Raw genomic sequence first — 24,175 nt, forward strand, 5'->3', positions numbered from 1 at the left:
ACGTCCACTGTCTTACTCTGCCTCCGAGCATCCATTATTGACGTTTAAACCTGCCCACTCACTGGGCTGAAGAATAGAGAGCTGTCAGGTCTCCTTCGTATAAAATATAATTTCCTCCCCCCCCCCTCCCCAAAAGTGACATTTTCGGCCAAAGTGAATGGCACAAGACCAAGGCAGTCACAACAGACAGTCGAACGGAGCCAGTTCTCGTTTGTACGTGATGTTCCCTTACTTCACACATTCACCATGAAATTAACATGATGAGACAACAAAAGGAAAGGCAAAATGATTCATATTTCAAACGTAAATCCTCAATCTGGAGCTGACAGTTCAGATCATGCTTCATAAGGAAGCACACTGGAGGTAGCCAATCCAAACGCGTCCTTCGGCCAACTCCACATGTGGTAGAAGTTGGAAGGGAGGTGGAGTAATGGGGTGCGTGTGTATGTTGCTGGGTGGAAGGGGAGGGGGGGGGGGGGTGTTCTTTGTAGTACAGACAAGATGAATTAGCATCAGCTGGGGCTTGAAAGATGGAGGGAAAAAATACAACATGACACACATAGCCTGTTCAAAATGCTGCTTTTTAGAGCAGGGCATCCATGGCTGCAGGGGAAGACAGCCTTTGATGATATCTCCCCCTATTCCTGTCTGCTGTCATGTGGCTACAGACCTGAGCAGGGCCCAGGGGCATGCTGGGAAGGGTGTGGAACTACAATTTAGAGGAAGGAAAGCTGAGTGAGTGAACAGGGGGAAAAAGGAAGACAAATGTATATTATTGGAAAATGTGGTGCTAAATGGATGATGTCAGCTCAGGCACTTTGACATTTTAATGTCATCTCTCAGGGAATTACATCATTAGCCCTCTTTCCTGGCCTGGCTCGATGCTAGGAAACCTCCTAATGGATGTCAACAAGCAGTCCCTCTGGAAGAATGGAGAGAAGGCTGGGGAAAGGGGCGGGCAGTTATGCATTTCTCCGATATAACCAATGTGAGACTCAGCATCACTGTTTGGCTAAAGCCCTACAGTGTTTTTCTCACTACAAGATTAACTCAATCTAGGTTCTAAGCTGTGGGAGCCTTTGTTTGTGCTACTGCCCTTATCTTCTCACAGGGGGAGTGCAGTCATCTGTGAGACCAGCTCTACTTTCCTCCCTTCCGTTGCGGCCGACCCAAAATGACCTGACGTGTAATGACCTGGTAATGAAGTTGTTTGTTAATTATTCCATGCATTTATAATTACAGGAGCACATTTCGCTGGCAGTAGGCAAGTCGGCACAGCGATTGTGCTTCTTCCAATTTGGGAAACTGTCAGTGGAGCCGCTGCAGCCACCCGTTGATCAAACGCTAGACACAATAATTGATTCATTAATCATCTATAAGTCCATTAAACCCAAATCTGCAGGAATGCAAATAATCATCATCAAAAAATAAACACATGAAAGGAAAGGTAAGATGTTTAATCTTTGGGATGCAAAGCCATGCAAAAATGTAAATGTATGGAGAAAACCACAAATTAGATGAGGATATGAGAAAATCCTTTTAAATGCAAATGAACATAAGCATAAATCCGTCATGATCCAAGCGATACCGTCACCATCATCATCACTGCAGCTGTAAATAGATCCCAAACAAACAGGGAGAGAGATCACAGCGCCTCAGTAAAATAGGTCAGAGTGAGAGTCGTCATTGCTTCACCAGCAATGACGACTATTGATTCTCAATCCATAAGCAGATGGGGGTTTGCACGCCTGTGAACTTGCGTGACACTGTACCAGATACAGCCTGCAGAGCTGGCTTAAACCACAGAATGAGAACTCGCTTCTTGACAATATCTTGTTATGGTTATAATGGATTCAACTACATGGTGGGATAGGTTCAGCCCTGAAGAGGATTTGGTTCCTTGTGAAAGACAGGATTGGACAGTGGGAAAGGCAGTGGCTTGGCAGCTTAGGTCCACTGAACAATTATGAGGATAGCCAGGATTTCAAATGGATCAGAAGGAGGAAGAAAAGCACTGTATCTTAAACCCTGAGGTAGTTGCGTAAGGGTTTCGTGCACCGAAAATAGTCGATCTACAAGCTCACAGCGTGTCATGCTATGCCTTGTAGATCTGCTTTTTTCAGTGTGCGGCACTGCGTGCACAACTAAGTATGAATGAGGCATATGAAGGGCAAGAAAAACCTGAACCAAAAGTGCTGGCCATGAGAATCAGAATCAGATGTTGTCTATGATTTATTCTCAGTGTCATCCTCACCCTCAAGGCTTTTATTTGAGAGTGAAAGCTTGGCTGCTGTTATTATCTCATTGGCTTTGAGCCTGTAATCTCCCTCCCCAGTTCATTGAGAAAAGCAGATTTGATGTCACAAAGCCTGGGCCCCAGATGACAAATATGTCAGGAATCTGTTGTGATAAGGACTACTTACTTCATGTTATGTCTTTCTCATAACCTGGAAGCTACACAATCAAATTGGGTCAGTTTTTATACTCGGAGGTAATTCAACACTCCAGATTTGATTGTGTAGAGATGTCTACTTCACAGTGTCGTCACTACTCTCAAACGTGCAGGCTTCCTCTCTGTGTGGAAAGATGATTTATGGTAAAAGCCCGATAATGTATTCATTGTGTAACTAAGGGGATGTGGTCTCATCTTCTTTGAGAAGAGAAAAAAACAACAACATAATTAAAACTCTGAGGAGAGCAACATGGGAAACAGGCAAGTGTTATTTTTTTCCCCGAAGGTTTCCACCCTAATGTGGAAATGTATGGAGCAATAAATATGTCAAGGGACCAACGACTGCATGGCATGCAACAAAACGAAACAATGATTTTAACATTCCATATGCCTACATTAAAATGAGGTCCGTGGAGCGCTTTTGAACTTCTCGCTATTTTATAGCATGCATACATGCTTGAACACACATAAACACAGAGACACACACACACACACACACACACACACACACACACACACTCAAAGGACGGTTACATAAACAACACAAGGAGCAAGTTATGCAGGCATGCACAACTTGTCATATAAATAGCGTGCATGAATGAATAACATTAAACAGCGGGGATAAGATGTGTGCTCGCTTCAGATTCAAAATTAGCCTTGCGTAGGGAATTGATGAGACACAGAACTCAAAGCTGAAGCCTTCAAACGCTCCGGTTACACAAGATGCGAAGCATCAAAACTGACTTTGTAGTCCTCGGGTTGAACGAGTGGGTTGCAGCTGCAGAGGGTTGATATGCCAGTGTGGAGTTTGACGAGAATAGAGGATGGGTGATAAAATAAAAATAAAAAGTTACGTCTAGGTTACAATGTTTGTGAAGGAGAGCAGAGCACCAGTGCTCACATTTATATATATATTCTAGATTTTTGCAGCAGTGGGAGGACTGAAGTCGCTCTCTCATCTTTTAACTCTACAACATCTCTTGATTACCGCACTAAGACACATAAAGTGTGGGAGGGTGAAAAGGAACACAGCTGGAGCTCGAAGATAGACCGGGAACAATGAGAGTTTATTGTATAAAAAGTGCAACTTTACTTAATCATGTGTCGCGAACCCTAGTGTCCAGACTCTGGGGCAAATATTCAGTGAAAATAGCCAATCTGCAAGCTCACAACGTGTTGAGTCTGGTCAGTGCCATGCCATTAGTCCAACAGCCCACTGTTCCAAGCACCTTTGGTCTGACAGCAAGCACTATAGCTAACCTCACACAAACAAGATTTTTAGGACTATTGGGAGGGACGTCGGAATAATAGGCCGTCAGATTAATAGTTATAGCCCCCCCCCCCCCCCCCTCGGTCAACGAAGTATATGGGGTTTAATTGGTTAAGTGGTGGGTTTGATCAAAACTCAAACGAGAGCCCTGTTGCGGGAAGGTGTGTCTTGCAAATAAAAATGTCTGCATGCATATAGTGGAGTTTAACTCCTCTACCAGTGATGTATAATGCAGCGAGCTTATAGCTGTCTCCCAAAAGTCTTGCACTGGAAGCGGCCTGCGGTATTTGTTCATTCTTTCGGAGGCCCTTTCATTCCCGAGAGCCCCCTAGCAGGGCTGAAACTAGCGTGTGTAGCCCTGTTCCTCCTGTTCCCTCCCCCCTCCCCTCTCCCTGGCCCCTATAGCTTCCTGTTCAGCCGTCCAATCCTACCCTGGCCCTGGGCTCGGTCAACCAGCTCCCTCTCACCGCTATACGAATACATTATTTACACTCTCCTCTCCTCCCCTCCCTTCAGCTCGGCTCAAAAGAATCAGGGCAGAATGAAATAACACCACTGTAACCCCCCCCCCCCTCCACCACCACCACCACCACCACCACCGCCTCCCCATCTACTCTGACACACACATTGCACACATTGACCCCCACCCGCCACCCCCACCCCCATTCGCTCTCTCCTCTCACTCTGTGGGATGAAAATACAGTGCAGGGTTGGGCCGTGACAATGGGAAACTCTGTGAGGCCCCCGGGCCCCCGGCCCTCCCATTAATCCCCTCTGACATGCCTCCCGAGGGCTGGGATTTGCTACAAGTCAATGCAGGAGACCTACAGTATGCAAAACAAGCCTGTCTGACTGTCTCATGATTTCAAAGCCCGCTGCACTCACTGCACTGCCCGTGAGACAGGAAAGGCAGATCAGAGGGAGGGGGAGGAAGAGAAAAAAAGAAAAGAAAACTGTACACACACAGCTTAGTTAACCATTTCATCACCCTTCCTTCGGCATAATGTGTCACTTCCCCCTTTGTGTTTCGTTTTCAGCCTAGATTACACGGATAATGTTGATGGCAGATGACAGGATGAGAACTAAAGCTGAGCAACGTTTTTTATTTCCCCCCCCCCCCCCCCCTTCTTCTACTGTTTGGCTCCCGCATTATGCTCTTTGTCTTGCCATGTGACATATTGAGTTCAGTTTCTAAGAAAGCCTTGGCAGCGTACCAGATATATGAAAGCCTCCCAACGTAAACAGGAATCCACAGATCATGTGTGATAGGCTACTCTCTCAGAGGGTATGGAGATATAGAAGTTGTTATGACCTTATCCGTCTGATCTAGTGATCTGAAGATAGGTGGAGACTATGAGGGCTGTCCTAAACCGAGTAGTTATGGTGACATAGAAGGAAAGAGAAGGAGAGAGAGAGACAGCCGCCGGTGGCTGCCCACACCCTGCAGCCTAGCACTTAGGGGGAATGTAAACAAGCGACCTGAATAGGCAGGCTGGGACAACACGTCGAGATGCAGGAGGAAGGGCAGACGAGTGCATGGAGGAGAAGGAAAGGGTGGCGGAATAAGTTAAATTACCACAGGGAGGGAGAGAGAGGCGAGCACAAGAGCAAGGAAGAAATGGAGAAAACAGACGGACGGGTATGTGGCTTTACCCCGCAGAGGAAGAGAGAGCGAGAGAGAGAGCGAGAGAGAGAGAGAGAGGTCCGCCAGGATTTGTAGCCTGCTTTAGATTCACGTGATTGGCTCCATGCACTGCCACCCCCCCTCTCCTTACACCCCCCCCCCCCCGTTTTTTTCCACCCATCCTCTCAGACCCTTTGAGAGGGAAAAATGGGTCATCTGTGTGGAAGTTAATACTCCGAGCACGTACAGTACAACACGGCTTTATTTTTAGGATGTGCCACGGATTTTTTTCCCCGTTGTTTCCTCCTGATTGGTGAATGACACACCGAGCTGAGAGTAAGAGACGCCGGGTATAATTAATATACTGTGTTGCTGCTGCTGCTGCTACTGCTGTGCGAGCAAGTTAAAGTGCCTGCTGCAGAAGAGAGCAGCAGTCATTATTATTGCTCCTCCTGGCACAGTCCCTGACCATGGCTCATATTTCTGCCAGCCTGCCCTCTCCATGGCAACGTAGGCTACAGCAGTCTGCAGAGTGGCACCGTCTCTCCCTCTGGCACCATAGCCACTGACATCAGTAAAGCCTCATTTATATTCCGTTGCACGCGTGGTTAGCTTGTAGATCTGTTCTTTTTGGCAAGCGACACCGTGGTGCGATGGAGTATTTTAAGCGTTAAACATCTCAAATACGCCGATATCCATTCTGCATCTTAACATTCCAGATAATAGAAGGGTAATCAAGATTGGATATTCTGACTCAGAGTTATTAATAATCACAGATTGGTGCTTGAGGGCTGTGCAGGGTAATTTGTTGACAGGATTTGCAGAAGGCCTAATGAGTTGAGGAGCTCAAGTGATTATGATATTCCCAATGCAACATTTGACATATAATCAGAAATAAGATTCCATGTAAACAAATCATAATGGTAATTGTAGTGCAGGGACATAGTGGGATGTCTACACCCATTACATCTTTACTTATTTCTGCTATCTATAGCATTGCATTGGTATCTTGGTGGTTCACTTATGGACAATTTCCACAAACTGGTATGAGGCCATTGAAGGAATGGATGATCACATGGGGTACATTATATAAAAGAAGAAAAAATGGATAGGAAACTGTTAAATTCACCTCTCTCCAGCACATGGTCTCTGGCACTGCAGACGTAGCCTTTGTTATTGCTGTCAACTCGAACTCCTGCATTCTAAACTCACTCCTCCATTCACTTGTCCTTCACCAGAACATCATAGAAACCTGGAGATGCTCCCTGGAACCACAGTGCCCCCTACTGAAAGAGGAAATAAGTATAAAAAAAAAAAAAAATGTAGCCATTCTACAGCAACTTTCTAATCCAAATAGTTCACTCATGTATGCTCAAACAGAAGGAAGTGGTATAATAAAAGACAGTTATGTTAAAAACTATAAATCAACGTTGTACAAAAACAATGAACAGATGGCCATATATATATATATATACTATATTTAGTATATATTCACACACACACTACATACAGTGAATGAACCAATTGTGTTATGTAACCAATCCATACCAGAATGCTCACTATCGCAGACACTGCACTAGGGCCCATTTGACGACGTTGACAGCGTGCTTTCTGGGTATGTAGCTAGGCAGGCAGCGCTGTTATCCTTCAGTAACCCCACATCTCTCTCCACACCAGTGCACAGGATGGAGAATGCAGCCAGCGCCTGCTTGTGAGGCTTTAGGGGGCAGCACAATGTTTATTTACAGGAAAAGCAGGCCAGTGGTTCACTGTGTGGGGACTTGGCCCTTAACCCGCCCAAACGCCAGCAAAACACCACAGCTCCGGCCTGACCTCCCAACACAGTCTGTTATTTTTCTCTTCTGTCTCCCCAAAGGACAGATTAACAACGATCTACTTCTTCTGCATACATACACACACACTCGCTCTCACACACATACACAAGCCAGAAGTCTCTCAGGCAGGCTCTTGACAGGCTTCTGCTTTCAGACCAGTGGTTGAAATAGCAGGAGTGCTGAGTAAAAGACTTTGGAGCGAGTGCATGAGTTCATGGAAAATGAACAGTCTACCATTTAGGTTTCATTGGACATTTCTGGGCCACCGTTCAATTTTCATTTTTCATTCCTACTGTAGAAAAACTATTTTCCCTGCTCTTGTTTCCTGGCAACCCGCGAGGACCAGACTGCTCCGGCCAAAGCCCTTAGAAAAACAGCTGCAGACGGGGATAAAAATAATTAGATCCCTATTTGTCTTCCAACAGACACATTTTCAACCAGAACTACTCCCTTCTACATGCACAGCTCCTTTCTGTGTCTCTCGGGCACACACAGACACAATGGAGCCCTTCTCTACTAGCTACTGCAGTCTAAAATATTTGACAAGGCTATATGTTGAAGTGTGTGTGATGATTTAAAAATAGTAGCACCCACAGTTCCAGGATGGTAATTCAGTCGCATAGAACCGTCTTGCTTTGGCACTGCCTGTAAATATTTGTACCACTATGAAGTAAACACGAACATAGTGTAGGTCAGTTTGCCCTGGTGGTTCACATTAAATTTCAACAAAATTTTTCATCTTGCAAATATTTCAGATATGAATCTGCTTGTGTGGCCTATTTGTTACATTCTGTGAATATCGGAAGAAATTCCAAAAAGCAAGACATTTACCTTGATAAAAACATCTGGTTTTACGCATGGCAAGAGCCTAAAATACCTACCAAATGTCCAATGACAAGCCGAATGGATTTTCAGACTTGGAGAGAAAAACAGTGTCCACATTGTGCATTTCAAAAACTTCAATTTTTCCAATGCATTGCTACTGCCATCTACTGGCAATGCACACAAACTCAGTGATTTCTCATTTATTGAGGGTTTCTTACAAAGAAATATAACTTTAGATATTCAGATTAGAATACAAAAATAACACTCTTTGACAACTGAAAATAATACCAAAAACAAGCTGTGCACCTTCTTGACTCAAAATACATATATGACCATGTATAGCATAGTGACGCGCAAAAACAAAGAACAAACTGAATATAAGCTATGCAATGTCATTTTGCTCATATGTAATTACACTGAAATTTGTACAACATCTATGATAAATTTGTCTAAACACTATGACATTATTATTCCTATTTATCAACAATATACTGCAGTATTTGCACAGCCATCACAGTTCCAAGTCCAAATGTGTTTCACAAAGACAGATTGACAGGAAAGAAAGGACAGGGAGAGGGAATGTGTTCAACTATTTCCAGAGGATCAAAAGAATAACCATTAAGCCAGGAGTTCAGTGGTAGACGTTTGCTGTCAAATGATGTCCCAGGTTTGGGCTCACACAATCAACCTTTCATCTCAAACACACATTACTTTAAAGTATACAAACATGAAAAACTTAGAGGTTATCTGTACCATTCTATGGTCAACCACACATACACTCTTTTATTCAATGTCATCTTCTGCCAAGGACTGGGCATTCGCGATTCTCTGAAAAGCAGGAATGGAAAAGAAACTCAGGGTTCAGGCATTCAAGAACCTAAACTGACAACCATTAGTGATTTGTGTTTCCATTATGCCTGTCTTAGAGCTGAAATTGCCAAGAGCTATTCAACAAACAAAAAACTCTCAGTATTGGAAGACTCTAAGCTTGATCTCGCATCCTTTCTTGTACCAGAGACCAAGGTTAGCAACTGGGGGGTTTAAAGGATGCTAAGCTAAGGATACCATAGGGAATTTAATAATGAGTACTACTGAAATTAACAAGAAGGAATAAGAGTATGGGAGGTAGACCTCACCTGGCGATACCTTCATTCAATGTCATCTTCTGCCAAGGACTGGGCATTTGCGATTCTCTGAAAAGCAGGAATGGAAAAGAAACTCAGGGTCCAGGCATTCAAGAACTAAACCCAACTGACAACCATTAGTGATTTGTGTTTCCATTATGCCTGTCTTAGAGCTGAAATTGCCAAGAGCCATATAACAAAAAGCTCTCATTATTGGAAGACTCTAAAGCTTGATCTTGCATCCTTTCTTGTACCAGAGACCAAGGTTAGCAACTGGGGGGTTTAAAGGATGCTAAGCTAAGGATACCATGGGGAATTTAATATTGAGTACGTCTAGGGCTGTCACGATTATGACATTTTATTTGACTTAATTGTCATACAAATAATTGCGATTACGATTTAATTGTGTGGTTTTTAGGCCTTGTAAACCAAAGTTGCACGGGGCAGATATGACGTAAATTAAAACGATGTAAAAAGAACGTAAATACTGACTATGACCGATACCAATAATCAAAATCAGTCATTTATGAAAAATCTAAAATGACCTTGTATTATGGCCTAATTAGCCATATTTAATCTCTTATACTCAAAATGTGTTACAAAATAGTGGAAATGTAATGGTGATTATGTAATAATTGTGACAGGCCGAAGTACTAATGAAATTAACAAGAAGGAATAAGAGTATGGGAGGTAGACCTCACCTGGCTGATACTGGGCAGTTTGGTAAGCAGCATCTGGAACACTGGAGGTGGCAGAGTCTGCTGAAGGACCTGGAGGAGTTGCTGGGGCTGGCCGCAGACCGCTATCGCATTGGTCAGGTGATCCACACCTTTCTCATAGTCTCCTGGGTTGGCACACAAAATGTGTTCATTAAAAACTTTTAGATGTATGGTTGTAACTTGACAACATAGTGTGTTGACTACATCTTAACATCCACAAGTCCAGTCTGTTTGGAGACATGGTGTTGCATGTCTTCTTCCTGTCTGCCATCAGTTACCTGCCCTGTCTATTGTTTTTTGAAAACAAGACTAATACTGGCATGGGCTCCCTGTCCAATCTTGAGCTAGTCATCCGTTACATAGGTAGGTACTATGCAGTCTGTGAACAAATCCCAAAGTGGTGTTGTTGTGGAGAGACACTATACAGGCTGGCTGCTTGTGTTCATGTCCTAGTGCAGAGGTTCTCAACCTGTGGGTTGGGACCCCCACATGATTTTTGGGGGGTCCCCAAATGACAGTAAAGTGACAATCTATGGACTTTAAGACCTTTTTAATATCTTAAAAAAAAGGGAAATGAAAAAGATCATTACTGCATCAAAAGTAATCAACAAACTATACTAAAAAACTGGTCAAACATTGGCCAAATGGTCAAATGATATAAGGATTTCTTTTTTTAAATAGCCGATCTACAAGCTCACAGCGGTGTTGTGAGCTTGTAGATCAGCTATTTTCCCAATACTTATCTGTGGAACCGAGTCAAACTAAATGTAATGCCTCAACTCCTACAATTCCAAGTGCTTGTCAGGTTGGGGGGTCCCCAGTTCAAATATGATTATTTTGGGGGTCACGGCCTGAAAAAGGTTGAGAACCACCTAGAGTGGTGAAACACCTGCTTACAAGGAGGAGTATATAGTACGTCACTGTGTACATAGCTTGTATTGAGAGATAATGGCTTCAATGAATTGCCCAATACAATAGTGTTGCCACGGTGTGGAGATTTTCGCACCAATTAACAAATTCATTATCACACCAGTAATGCTGCTAACACCAGATGCGCATGGCACATTTTATCACTTTATCTCTATATTGTGTATATTTATTTCTATAGCCATTTTCACTTTCTTTGCAGTCTGCTTTAGATAACTTCATTACCGTTGTCACCCAGTAGGTGTCCTACTCGACACACCTGGCACTGGACTATCTGTACAAGTAGACAGACAGTATATCCAGTCAGAGAATAATAGGATAAGCAGCCAGACACAAAAAGGGAATAAGTAGCAAGACTGGCTACGAACACATCATCTACCGACTGTTATTAAATAAATAAAGCACTAGCACTCATGGAGGTATAAGCTCGTACTGAGTTCAAATTAGGGCTGTCACGATTACAAATGTAATTTGACTATTAATTGTCACTCAAATAACTGCGATTAACGATGTGTTTGGGGTTGAACATTGGAACATATGAAGCCTTTTAGGCCTCGTAATCAAAAATAACACTGGGCAGATATGACAAATGATATTTTTTTAGGAATGTAAAAAAGCAGAAATAGCTGATATACAAGCTCACACGTGTCACAAAGTCCTTACCATGTTTAATTTATCCATTTGGAACTCAAGAGTGTACCAAATGGGTCATGGTTACTTTTTAAATTGACAGTACTTTGTGCTTTCTATACCCTAAAATATATTTTAAACATTATATTTGGTATTAGTAAATAAAACTAAACATTTACAGAATGATGATGATAACAAGTGCAATAAACCTTGAGTCTGAAATAAAGATGAATTGAATAGAGGCTATTTTTAGAGGCCCGATTCTCTGAAAAGCAGGAATGGAAAAGTAACTCAGGGTTCAGGCATTCAAGAACTAACCCTAACTGACAACATTAGTGATTTGAGTTTCCATTATGCCTGTCTTAGAGCTGAAATTGCCAAGAGCCATATAACAAAAAGCTCTCAGTATTGGAAGACTCTAAAGCTTGATCTTGCATCCTTTCTTGTACCAGAGACCAAGGTTAGCAACTGGGGGGTTTAAAGGATGCTACACTATTACTTAAAGAGGCTATTTAGCATGACATGAATACAGGTGTGTGCTTTGAGATTTTGAATTGACCTTTGTGTGTTTGCCAATGCCTTGGGCACAAAAGGTTTGACAGCCACTGGTACATGTAAGCATGTTGACACAGTAAACAGACCTTGTGAAAGGAGTTCCTCTCCCAACTGGATCTCATCCAGGAAGAACTTCTGAACGGCCTCTGGGTCTTTCAGGTCAGGCAGCTGTGGGATGTTTGAATGGAATGAGGAAATAATGAAATTCATCAAACATTCATGTTGTCATGTTTACTCACAACATGATGTGGGATTATTATTGTATTGATTTCATATCCTACCGTTGACAGGCCAGCCTTATCTTTGGTCGCATTCCGGTTCCCCCTGCCTGTAGCACAAAAACCTCAATGTTACACTTTATTAGAAACAGCATGGCATGCACCATGTGACTAACTGTTAGCCAGTGGTGAAAAAGGTACTCACATTTTGTACTTAAAAGTACCAGTATTCAAAATGTCCTCGAGTAAAAGTACAAAAGTATTGGCATCAAAATATACGTAAGCACTACAAGTAAAAGCACTCATTGTGCATAATGTCCCATTTCACAAGTTTCCAAATGTATAAAATCCTTTGAAAATAGCAGATCGCTTTAGGTCTGCTATTTTCAAATAGCCAAAGTATTAGGTCTGAAGTGGTTAATGTATGTTTCACAAAGTAACTAATAACTTCAGTTTTCAACTCATTGTAGTGGACTAAAAAGTACAATATGTGCCTCTGAGATATAATGGAGAAGTTAAAGTATTGTAAACTGGAAATTCTCTAGCCATGGTTCACATGACGCTCGTCTGGTATGACAGTCATGTTTCAGGGCTAGAAATACTCCAGCTAAGTAAAAAATACCTCAACATTGTACTTAAGTACAGTGCTTGAGTAAATGTACTTTAGTTACTTTACGCCACTGCAATGCATGAGCCACGTGACTAACTGTTAGCAACTACATTTTGCCACAAGAAAGTTATTTTTTTTTTTTAAATCAAACCTTAGTTCCAATTAGACTTTTCAACGCCGACTGAAACGACCAACAACAACACAAGACAATCCGTGTCTTTCCTGCCTAACAGTTGCGTAAACATAAGTCTTAGCATAGCTAGCAAAGCATGCTACATTATGTTTTACGTTACAACTCAAAGACGCTGTTTAATACTTACGCTCGCGCAGCTTCCTCTTAAAGTTCGGGTCGCTCCGTCGTTTCCTGTCGAAATAAACGCAGTATGCGATGAAAGCAGCGCCGCACACACCGGCCACTATGGTGCTGGTTTTGTTACCCATCATGTTTAAAAGTTGACGCTCCAGCAACGCAGCTAGCAGGCTGGCGGCTAGCGTTAGCGTAGCGTGCTAGCTTCAGTGTTGCCATAGTTTGTGAGAGAAACAAGCAGCCAGGTCTAGGAAAACAAGCCCAAAAGAAGCAACTTGTGCCACATGGGTTTTTGTAGATTTGTAGATCGGCTATTTGAAAATAGCCGATCTACAAAAACTCTTGCAATAACATGTGGAATATTTGGAACACAAATGCTCCCTGGCACAAAACCTTTTCATGAATATATTTGAGAACCACTGGTTTAAATAATAAAATAAATTGGGAAGGAAGCCTAAATAAGCAACTACACTTTAGAAACAAGCCCGAAAAAAACTGTAACCCACAACTACTAATATTTACAAGCAACTTTACAGAAAAACAAACCCAAAGTCGCTTATAATACGCGGACATGGCAACACTAGCTGGCAGCTAGCGTAGCGTGCTGCTAGCAGCTCAAGGGTAGCATAGGATGGATATTTTGCCTTGACCAAAACATAGAGACACAGTGGTGGGAAAAGTACTCAATTTTTTTACTTTAGTAAAAGTATCAACACTGCAATGTAGAAACACTGTTACAAGTAAAAGTCCAGAATTCAAAATGTATATCAGTAAAGTACAAAAGTATTGGTATCAAAATATACATAATGTACAAAAGTAAAAGTACTCATTATGCAGAATGTCTCATTTCCCAAGTTTTTTATTGTTTAAAATGTATTAAATTTTTTTGAAAATAGCAGATCTACAAGCTCACAATGTGTTGCGATGCGACGCATTGTGAGCTTGTAGATCGGCTATTTTCAAACCGACGTGGCTGAAGTTGTTAATGTTTTGTAATAATAATACAAATCTACAAGGTAACTAGTACTAACTAAGGTTTTCAAATAATTGTGGTGGAGTAAAAGTATAATATTTGCCTCTGAGATGCAGTGGAGTAGAAGTAAAAGTACTGAAAATTGTTAATACTCCAGTAAATTAAAATTCGACAAGTTAGACAAAGCAGAAACCTTGACATCAGATTTAACCTTCAAAAATAGGTAATATGTCGCTAACATTTCAGGAGGACACTTTTAAATAACTATAACATCAATAGCATTTCATGACCTCTGAGACATGACATGATTTGTATTAACATTCCATTAATTGGGCCACTTCTTACTCTGAAGGAAGTAAGAAGTGACCCAATTAATGCAATGTTAATAAAAACACTGCGTTACCAATGATACTAATTGTTTTATCTTCTTGTCAAACAGCCAGGGTGCATGTTGTTGGATCACTGGAAAGACTGATCGAATCATTGGTAACACCCTTGACTTGCAGTGGTGGTGTAAAGTAAGTAAAGTAAGTACTGTACTTAAGTACAATTTTGAGGTATTTTTTACTTTACTGGAGTATCTCTAATTGTCAGTACTTTTACTTCTACTCCACTACATCTCAGAGACAAATTATGTACTTTTACCTCAATATAATTGTATTAAAACTTTAGTTATGAGTTACTTTGTAGATTTTGATTATCATTACAAAACATACAGTAACCACTTCAGCCCTATTACGGCCATTTGAAAATAGCAGATCCACAAGCTCACAATGCGACACATTGTGAGCTTGTAGATCTGCTATTTTCAAAAGATTTGTATACATTTGAAAATGCGTGAAACAGGCAGTCTGCATAATGAGTACTATCTACTTTTGGTACTTTAAGTACATTTTGATACCAATACTTTTGTACTTATACTCAAGTCAATTTTGAATTCCGGACTTTTACTTCAGAGTATTTCTAAATTGCAGTATTGACACTTTTGCTTCAGTAAAACATTTGAGTGCTTTTTCCACCACTGCCCTTGAGTAGCTCAATTTCTTGTAAATATTGGTTGCTGGCTGCTTTGCATGGGGCCTAGTGTGTCTCCTCAGAGATGTTTAGAGGCAAAAAGTACCTTATCCTAGAAGATAACAGGTGGAGACGTCATCATAACGCGCCTGTTATCTGAAGACTAGTGTGATAGTAGTTATATCTAGTTTATGACTGAAACATTGGGTAGAACAAAAAAAATAATATTAATTGCGTAATATTTGTAGTAATATTAATGTTAAGTGATTCGATGTGACTAACATTTATGAAATGAAAGAAGTTAAGTTGAGACATGACAACATAACAACAGAGACACTGTGTACTTCACAAACTATGGCATTTATTTCAAACAGAGGCATCTGTTTTGCTTACATTTGTACAATAAATTACACAATGACCATCATCAGATGAGCCTAATAAATACTAGAGAGCTTTTTCAATAAGCTCCATCACTTTGTGTTACTCTATGATCTTCTAGACCATTTTCCATACAGGTCCATGGAGCTTTAGCTACAACAGCCCATGTGCAAGATGGAAAATAGTTTAGCCACCTCCAAAACCACAATTCTTCTGTTTCAAGCTCAAGCTAACAGGAAAAAAAAGACAGAACACAAACTAAAACTGTAACGGGGGAAAAAAATAGAAATTTATGAAAGCGGCAGAACAATAAAATAAATGAGACCAAATAAATCTGTCCCAACAAGAGGATGATGACAAAGGGTGGGGGTGGGGGGGGGGGAACGGACATGCTTTTACCCTCATTATTTACACTGGAACTACAGTTAAAACCATAAAACTGTCTGTACAGAAAAGTACACATTATTAACAGTGCAAGATATTAAATAGCTTGACTCAAAACACTCTTCTCAATATACAAATGTATAACAAAAGCATACAATTACATACAAGTGCCAAACAAAACCTAACTTCAGGTTATCATACAGTCAGGAGTCTATACAGAGGAAACACTGGAGATGTCTTCAGAATTGTATACACGTACATCACTTTATGTTATAAATGCACATTTACAAGATCTTTACCGTTATTCTGGTCCTAGTACATGGAACAGAACAGAACCGAACCAAACAGGTGGGTGGGAGAAAAAGTCTAGCCAAAATAGATGCTGGGAGCTGGTATGTTATCAGTGATCACATGTAAAACAAGAGACATATGCTCTTTGAACTGCCAAATTTGAGCCGTTTCAATTCCTTTGTTCTGAGGTACACAGGGAATGCTGTGAAAACCTCCCATGGCTGCCTTACGCCATACTCGATCCGAGTTATGTGATTAAATGGGTGATTAGGAAATCATTTATTTTTTAAACAGGAAAAGGTGGTGATTCGAAAGGCTGGAAAACTGAAGAAATGTAACCTTTGCATCTGCCACTTCCCATGATTGCACATGATTATTGTACTGCTAAAATTAACCATATTTTGTTCCCAAGCTGGATGTGTAGTCAGTAGTAGATTACGGGTGACCAGTATAGGAGCTCTGCTAAATCTTTTTTTACAATCATTATTTCTTTAAATATCGGCATTAACGCTGATAAAAATCCATCATTATCTGTCATACACAGCCCTCAACTGCCTCCTCATTCATACAATATTCTTCAGTCTTTTTGTAAAAAGGGACACGGTAATCTCAGTGACCCTCTGATTTGAGAATGGGACCTGGAGAAAAGTGCTGTCCCTTCTCAAGGTGCCCCATAGAAAAGAACAAGGCACTACAGTATCTTACCACATCCATCCACTACGGGGGTCAGTGGATTTTACAATGATCCCGTACCCTTATCCATCGCCACCTGTTACACGGCAAAATCCTGAGTGTTCATTTAACAGAAGAGTGTACAAATGCAACCAAATTACATTTGTACAATCTCAGAGTTACACTCTTTTGAATACTCGGGATTTTAAAGTGTAACCGAATGCTAACGCATACAGAACACTGTTCCAGTACAGCTGAGGTGTATTCACCATGTGAAGGCCCTTAGAATTGACTGTGGACAAAGGAACGCGTGGCAAAAGTTACATTTAGTATGCCCTTAATGCCATCGTGGCACTACGTCTCTGAATTGCCTGTAACAAATGGCAAACACTAGACCGTACCACACTGGATACAAGGACACAACACGGGGGTGGTCTTCACAGAAAAAAAATCATCTTTTCTTTTTGTTTTTTTTACCAAGACAATACAAGTTTATCAAATGGAAAGAATTATTGCTTGCAAAAACAATTCTTAGAAATGTTCATCAATTAAGGAGAGCTTAAAAGACAATTTTGTACTTTTTTTTTGTGACAAATTCTTCCTCTTACACAATCTTCATAAAAGTGCACTTGAGTGCAATTAGCTTGCCAAGGAAACAGTTGTCAATAGAAAATAGTGCTTGTTTTGTTGTTGTTTTTTGTCTGTGTTCTGGTGTTTGTGCCCCAGTAGTTACAGTATGTATGTCCACTCGTCTGTCCTGTTGGAAGGGACGGGAGCAGGTGGTACGGGTGTGTGTGTGTGTGTGTGTGTGTGTGTGTGTGTGTGTGTGTGTGTGTGTGTGTGTGTGTGTGTGTGTGTGTGTGTGTGTGTGTGTTTTGGGGGGTGGTGGCGCCAGGGTGCTGGTTAAGTGCTTAAGTGCTCCTTTGCTGGTACGTCCTGTCACCTGCACTCCACCGATACCCCGGAGTTCTGAGAGGAGGACGAAGAGGACGACACCGGCGGGTCCGCCAAAGTCAGCATGACCGCCGCCGTCAGCGAGCTGGAGGACGGCGAGGAAGAGGACGAGGACGACGTGGATGAAGCCGCCACCGTACCTGCGGAGACAAATAGTTTTCGGGTTAGCATCTGCTACGAAGTAGACATGCTGAGGCTTAACCCGCAGCGCAACCCCAGGCAGACGACGGGGACATTAGGGCGGCAACTATCGATTATTTCGTAGCGATTATTCTATTGATTACTTTTTCAATTAATCGAACAATCGAGAAACATTTTATTTTATAATTATTCATTAAATAGTTTTTTTATAATGGCTAAATCAATTAGTATGATTAAGCACTTCAGCCCTATTTTATACTTTGTGGCACAGTGTCACATAAGAATAGCAAGAATAGCAGATCTACAACGCGTCACTATGTGAAGCTTTGTGAGCTTACAGATCTAACATTTTTGATTTATTTTCCAATGGAAAAAGCGAAATTTCAAATTATTCAATTGATTAAATTCTTTTATTTTAAATCAATTATCGATTTTTTTTAATAATCCATTAAATTGATTAGTTTGATTAACATTTGCAATCCTAGAGGACATCGCTTCAGAGTCGACTCACTTTCTCGCTCCTTCTTCTTCATGCGTTTCCGTCGGCGATCGATGGAGGCCACCTCCGATTTGAGGGACAGGTAGTGGTTCCTGATGTCCTGCAGCTTCTCCTGAAGAAACGAGATCCTCTCCAGACTGTTCATCTTCTCCAGGTCCGCTAGGAGGAACATAACAATGCATTTTAGGGACGGGTCTCTGGGGTAGAGACTAGAGAGAAGAATGAGGGCTTCGCATTGCTCTGTCTCCTTAACCAATTGAATTGAACCTGAGCATCGCTATACTAGGAGGAACATTCGGCAAAAATATCTGATCTACTGTACAAGCTCACAATGCGACGAATTGTGAGCTTGTAGATTGGCTATTTTCGGCAAAGAGATTTGGTGTAGAAGGAAAAAAGGAGAGGACCAAGTATAGAGCCCTATCAACTAAGTACAGTATATATACAGTAAGGTTTAATGTGATGTAGCATGTTGAGGAAATCTCGTAATGTGTTTTACAAAACATTTTTTAAATGTTAGGCACTAAAACAAGATCAATTTAAATAAAACAGAATAATATAGGATAAATTAAGAATAAATCTAGTTTTCATGAAAATATTTGACATATTTTGCGAGTTTGTTATCCTCGTTATTCCAACAAGTTTCAAAACGTACACATCTGGAAGCTCCACTTATAGATGCGCGGCGTTCTCCCATGGTGTTCACGGTGGTGCGTGTGATCAGAGTCAGAGTGCTTGTGGTACTTATGGCTCGAAGGAGGGGTTCGCCCAGGGCACTTGGGCGAGATGGCAGCCTTCATGTCTGAAGTGTTGGTCTTTGAGGCAGGTGATTTGGCAGTGCCCTCAACAACAGACTGGTCCTCGCTGTCACTGCTGTGGGCTGGTAAAACAAGAGTTAGCAAGGGGATGAGGATAGAGAACAATTAGACCGTAATTGTACGTTCTCTTAAAATATATTTTCTTCAAAGTGTTTTTTTGTGTCATTAGTAAATCAACACAGAACACAAATAATACACGGTGGTCGAAAAATTACGAATGATGGAGGCTAATTATCTTGCTGATTTGACTCTGCAGAGTACAGTATTTTTTTCAAAAGAGTTGGTTATTCCATGGTCACTTAGCACTTACCACGTGTTTATTCATGTTTTGGGGCAATACGCTCTTTAAATAGAAACTTTGCGTTGGCACTATTCTCTTCAACCTTGGAATAAGTTACCTTACTACTGCAAGAGGTAGAAGTCATAGGAACGACCTAGAAACTAGTACTACCTGAGTTAGACAGCCGACAGTAGTCATGTCTTTTACACAAATACACAAACGGGTATATCAACACCTACGTTTTATGTTCCCTCAAAAGGAGTTAGATCTTTACTGTGTGTATTAATTTAGAAATGTGATGTCAAACCGCTATGGCCGCTATGTCAAACGTGTGCGTAATAATGAACATCTCTCCAGCCAATCAGAATCATCTATTCTCTGTGTCCATGGCTTAATGACGTCTAATATTTTTTCTTTATACAGAGATTTTGCTCTTCCTTTATTTATTGGAGCGGCCATAGCTAAATGTGTAGAGACTAGAGAGGCCGTCTGCGAAACAGAAGGTCCCCGGTTTGTGTCACAGTACCCCTAATATGCCCATAACTGCTCCCCGGGCACTGCCCCTGTAGCAACCACTTTTCCTAAATAGCTAGGATGGGTTAAATGCAGTGGACAAATTTCATGTTTGCAAGTGTACAGTGACAAACAAATACCCCAAAGGAGTGGGGTCCACATTATTATTATTATTGTTTTAAATAAATATGAAAATATTTTTCTTTTGCAAGAAATTGATTAAACAATAGACAACCCCTTACTTTTGGACTGATACTACATTTGACACATTTAAAATGTAATTGATAGACAGGAGGATACTGGGAGCATATTTAGACAATTCTGCAACTTACTTGTCTTTCTATTCCTATTCTTTTTGGGAGGCACACCTAGGCTCTTGCGGCTTGGCTTGGCTTTCTTTGTGGGTCCACTCGTCTGTGGTTCCTTTTGCCGCTTCTGACTCGCAGACACTTATAATATGAAAATACACAGAGATGATGAGAGATTACACAGACTGTGAAACACGTTGTCAACTTTATTATAGTTCTGAGTTTCCCCATAACAAAAACAAGTATTTCAAATGATTTCACTACAGCCAATGACACACACAGTATACTGTAAAAGAAACATGAAGCACTTAGTGGTGGGCAACTTTGATGATGGAGAGGGCCACTATATGTCCACACTCACTCCAGAGGGCCACATTGCATATACTGTAGGGCAGGCACCTCTTATCTCCGTATTTAAACTTTTTTCAAAAATGCCATACTTCGCCATTCTATGTCACAGAAAAGTAGCATAAATAGCCGATCTAAAAGCTCAAAACGCGCCGCAGTGCGGCGAGTTTTGAGCTTGTAGATCTGCTATTTTTACTATTTTTGAATTGGAATCCTGAAAAGTATCATTTTTATTTAATTTCAAATGCATTAGACATAAGACATAAAAAAGACAATAGAATTTTAATACTAGTCATTAAGCTACTAATATAGACTGAAGTAATTAAAGCGGGTCATGTTTGCATGTTTGGAATTGTAACAGCTGAAATCAATAATATATCAGTATTCCGATATTAACCTGTGGGCCGTATTAAGTGAAGGTGGGGGCCGCATGTGGCCCCCGGGCCGCCAGTTGCCCATGTATGGTGTTTGATGCTGAAGTTGTGTTTTAGGATTCATACCTTTGGATTTCTGTTCGCTCTCCTGTTGGCTGCTGCTGCTTAGTTCCACGCTGCAGTTGCTGTTGCAGGAGAGGCTGCCATCGAAGGCCTTGGAGGGGGATCCGGTGCCGTCGTCTGGCGGAAGGTCTTGCAGCTCCCCGCCCAGACTCTCGACCTCCACCGTGCTGCTGTCCGTCTCACTGCGCCCCCCTGTCCCTTCCTCTTGCGAGGGTCCCGGGGGCGGAGTGGCGGAGGTGGCCTCCGAAGGCAAGACTGCGGCATTGGAAGGCGGAGGGGAGGAAGGCTGCGCGTCACCGGACTCTTCCACAGCGCTGACGCCCATGTTGGGGGACTCGGGCGTCGTCGGTGGCGTGTTGAGAACAGAGTTACTGCCGCTACTAGGAAACTCCTGCAGTTTGTCGTTGTCCATCTGTTCCTCGGACGCCTCGTCCTCCGGCATGGCTTCTTGCTCTACTCTGGTCTCCTCCAGGCCCGACGACGCGGCCGGAGGAGGGGAGTTGGCCGCCTCTGTGTCCGAGTCGGAGAACAGCTCCTTCAGGGTCTTCTTAGGCCACTGGGCCTGGATGCTTGACCAAACGTCCTTCTGGCCCTTTGTGCGGACCGCGGGCCTTTCATCAGCGCTGCCACCCATTTTAGCTCTTTTTTCGGGGATCTCCCAGAACGCAGCGGGTCGCCCAGATTTGGTCTTGTCCTTCATCCCATTGTATTTCTTGGAAGGTGAACCTTTGGTTTTTGGGCGGCTTCGGTCGATTTCCTCCGCCTGGGACTCGGTGACAGTTGGCCCTTCGTCCTCCGAGCTGCTACTCGATGAGGCGCCCCTCTCCTCCCCGGGGCCGCCGCCTCCTCTCTCCTCCAGCTTCCTCGGGGAGCCTCCAGGCAACCAGTCGGCGCTCCTGGTGCTCCTGGTCTTGGCTTTGGACGAACCTTTCGCGGTCCTCTCCGCCGTACAGTCAGATTTCCTCTTCCTGGTGCTCACCTCGCCCTCTGACTCTGGTGGGACTCGGCGCTTTGTGACCTCCGGACCCTCTACGCCGATGGGATCCTGGCTCTTTCCTGCGACCGAAGGAGGTTTAGGCCCTTCGGGAGGTACCCCGTCCTCCCAGCGCTCCAATGCCTGTGGGGGCTCTGGCGGGCCCTTTCTGAGGCCGATGCGGCAACCCGGACGATCGTCTTCATTGTGCTCCCCTTCCTCATCCTCGCGCTCGCTGTCGTCTGTGGACATTTCAGAGGCTGAGCCAAAAGACAGAAACTCTGCATTAGGTTCAGTTAGCATACTAACATCACCATACAAAATAAAATCAATCACTTATTCACTTCACTGTCAAACATAGCCCTAATCTGCTTTTATGTGTACATGAGGACTACAGGCTCACGAGGGTTGCTACCTTGCAGGCCATTGAGGATAGAAGTAATTTCAATAGACTTGACGGGAGACTGCTGAGTCCCTTTGTCCTCACCCTCCTCCAACTTGGAAAATACATCCTGGCCTGGGCCAGACTTGCATGAGCGTGGGACCCGGTTGTTGTTCGGGGAAGGGCCCAGGTCTTCTCTGTCGTTGAGCCTCTCCAGCCTGTCTCGCTCCCTCTCCGCTTTGTTCTGTTGGGAATTGAACATGGTGATCGGTGGCTCGATTTGTGACACAGACCGAGTCAAAAACAGAACAGCTACGAAGCCTCTTTTATTCTCACAAACTCATACCTTTATTTTCCTGCGATGCTTGATTTTTGGTACATTCTTATTAGCTGGGCGACAAATCTTGTCCGCCTTGATCCATTCATCATATCTAATGGAAAACACAAAGAAAAAGAAAACAATGTCACCGTTTGCAGCTTAGGGAACAGCTCAGTAAACACGTTCTCTCACACACAACCCCACCACACAGAGACCTCTAACATCTGACCCCGACTTGTTGCTGTGATACAATGAGCCTCAACAGCAAAGAAACAGATCCAATGGGGATTGTGAGGGAAAGGACAAACCTTTTTGCAATGAAGAAGAGAAACATCATGAAAACCAAACAACCACAGAAACAAATTCAAAAACAGGATCCCAAAAGTACCAAAAAGGTGCTACTAGGGTCATGTGAGGAAATGAACACAAGATTTACAACGTCACACACCACAGACACAATGCAGAGAAAATCCCTCCATCTTTTATAGAGAGCTAGAAGGTACCACACGACAACATTGAGAATGACACACATGAACTGGTCTCGCTAGAAAGCTGGAAAGTTGACTTCTGTTTCATGGTTCCCCTAGCGTTCTACTTAACACTGCATTTACCCTGACCCATTGGGGAGGGGGGGAGAGGGTTGAGAGGTAGAGGTGAGTGTAGCAGCACTTTGATTGGCCTTTTTTCTTTTTAGTTACCCCAGGAACTACAGCTTGTTGTCAGATTATACAAAGTCCAATATTCTGCGAAAATGGTTGAGGTGAAACCATTTCCAAGAGTCAAAATTGGCTTAAGCACGTCTGTATACTTCAGTAGAGACAGACAGCAGGGGGACAGACAGACAGGGGGACTCAGCATAAAAAAAGACTGAGCGAGGGAAGCTGAGGAATCAAATGACCCAATTCCGTTTCTGCCACTAGATGGCTCAGTGTAATCCATAATCATCACGAGTCCCCGTCTGAGGGAGGACTCGGATTAGAGGGAGCAGAATTGCAAAAGCGGGATGCTATTGCCATTGGGGAATGCCCGCTTAGTGGCAATCCCCCCGTGGCTACGTTGGAAGATAAGAGCTGTCTCTTTTAGAGGGTTGTATATATAATATAGATGATTTCTCCCCAGTTCCTGTCTTACCTGACGTTCCAGCCACAGTAGTGCACCAGGTAGAGCACCTCTCCCCCCTCCAGGTCTGCCTCTTTCACAGTGGCCTCGTACGTCTTCAGATTGCGGGCTCGCCCGTACCTCACCTGCACCTTCATCCCCGGGGGGTAACACTCAAACTCCTCCCCTTCCTCCCCCTCCTGACTGCTGTCATCCCTGCAAGAAAGACAGTTCAGC

General features: G+C 42.7%; 2 protein-coding genes across 4 annotated transcripts in view; both read right to left on the reverse strand.

Moving 5' to 3' along the window:
- Positions 1–8,191: 8,191 nt before the first annotated feature.
- On the reverse strand, positions 8,192–13,283 carry tomm20a (translocase of outer mitochondrial membrane 20). The gene is made up of 6 exons (XM_080449179.1): positions 13,110–13,283; positions 12,243–12,289; positions 12,048–12,129; positions 9,832–9,974; positions 9,143–9,199; positions 8,192–8,834 (listed from the first exon to the last, which is right to left on the reverse strand). Exons 1-5 carry the CDS (start codon positions 13,231–13,233, stop codon positions 9,155–9,157), a joined length of 441 nt encoding a protein of 146 aa, XP_080305305.1. The 5' UTR covers positions 13,234–13,283; the 3' UTR covers positions 8,192–8,834; positions 9,143–9,154.
- A 2,141-nt stretch (positions 13,284–15,424) lies between these two features.
- arid4b (AT-rich interaction domain 4B) overlaps positions 15,425–24,175 on the reverse strand; it is a 51,105-nt gene continuing 42,354 nt past the window's right edge. Inside the window, exons 17-24 of one of the 3 annotated variants that reach the window (XM_080449976.1) lie at positions 23,972–24,154; positions 22,868–22,952; positions 22,627–22,765; positions 21,170–22,399; positions 20,346–20,462; positions 19,058–19,282; positions 18,415–18,561; positions 15,425–17,902 (exon numbers count right to left, since the gene is read on the reverse strand). In XM_080449976.1, the coding sequence (XP_080306102.1) occupies positions 17,748–17,902; positions 18,415–18,561; positions 19,058–19,282; positions 20,346–20,462; positions 21,170–22,399; positions 22,627–22,765; positions 22,868–22,952; positions 23,972–24,154 (2,281 nt within the window). In that variant the 3' untranslated portion in view covers positions 15,425–17,747. Of the gene's footprint in view, positions 17,903–18,414; positions 18,562–19,057; positions 19,283–20,345; positions 20,463–21,169; positions 22,400–22,554; positions 22,766–22,867; positions 22,953–23,971; positions 24,155–24,175 lie in introns of all 3 variants that reach the window. The other 2 variants (XM_080449975.1, XM_080449977.1) reach the window with 2 other exon arrangements.

This window comes from Gymnoscopelus braueri (genome assembly GCF_963280865.1).
Source record: "Gymnoscopelus braueri genome assembly, chromosome: 14".
Taxonomy (NCBI): domain Eukaryota; kingdom Metazoa; phylum Chordata; class Actinopteri; order Myctophiformes; family Myctophidae; genus Gymnoscopelus; species Gymnoscopelus braueri.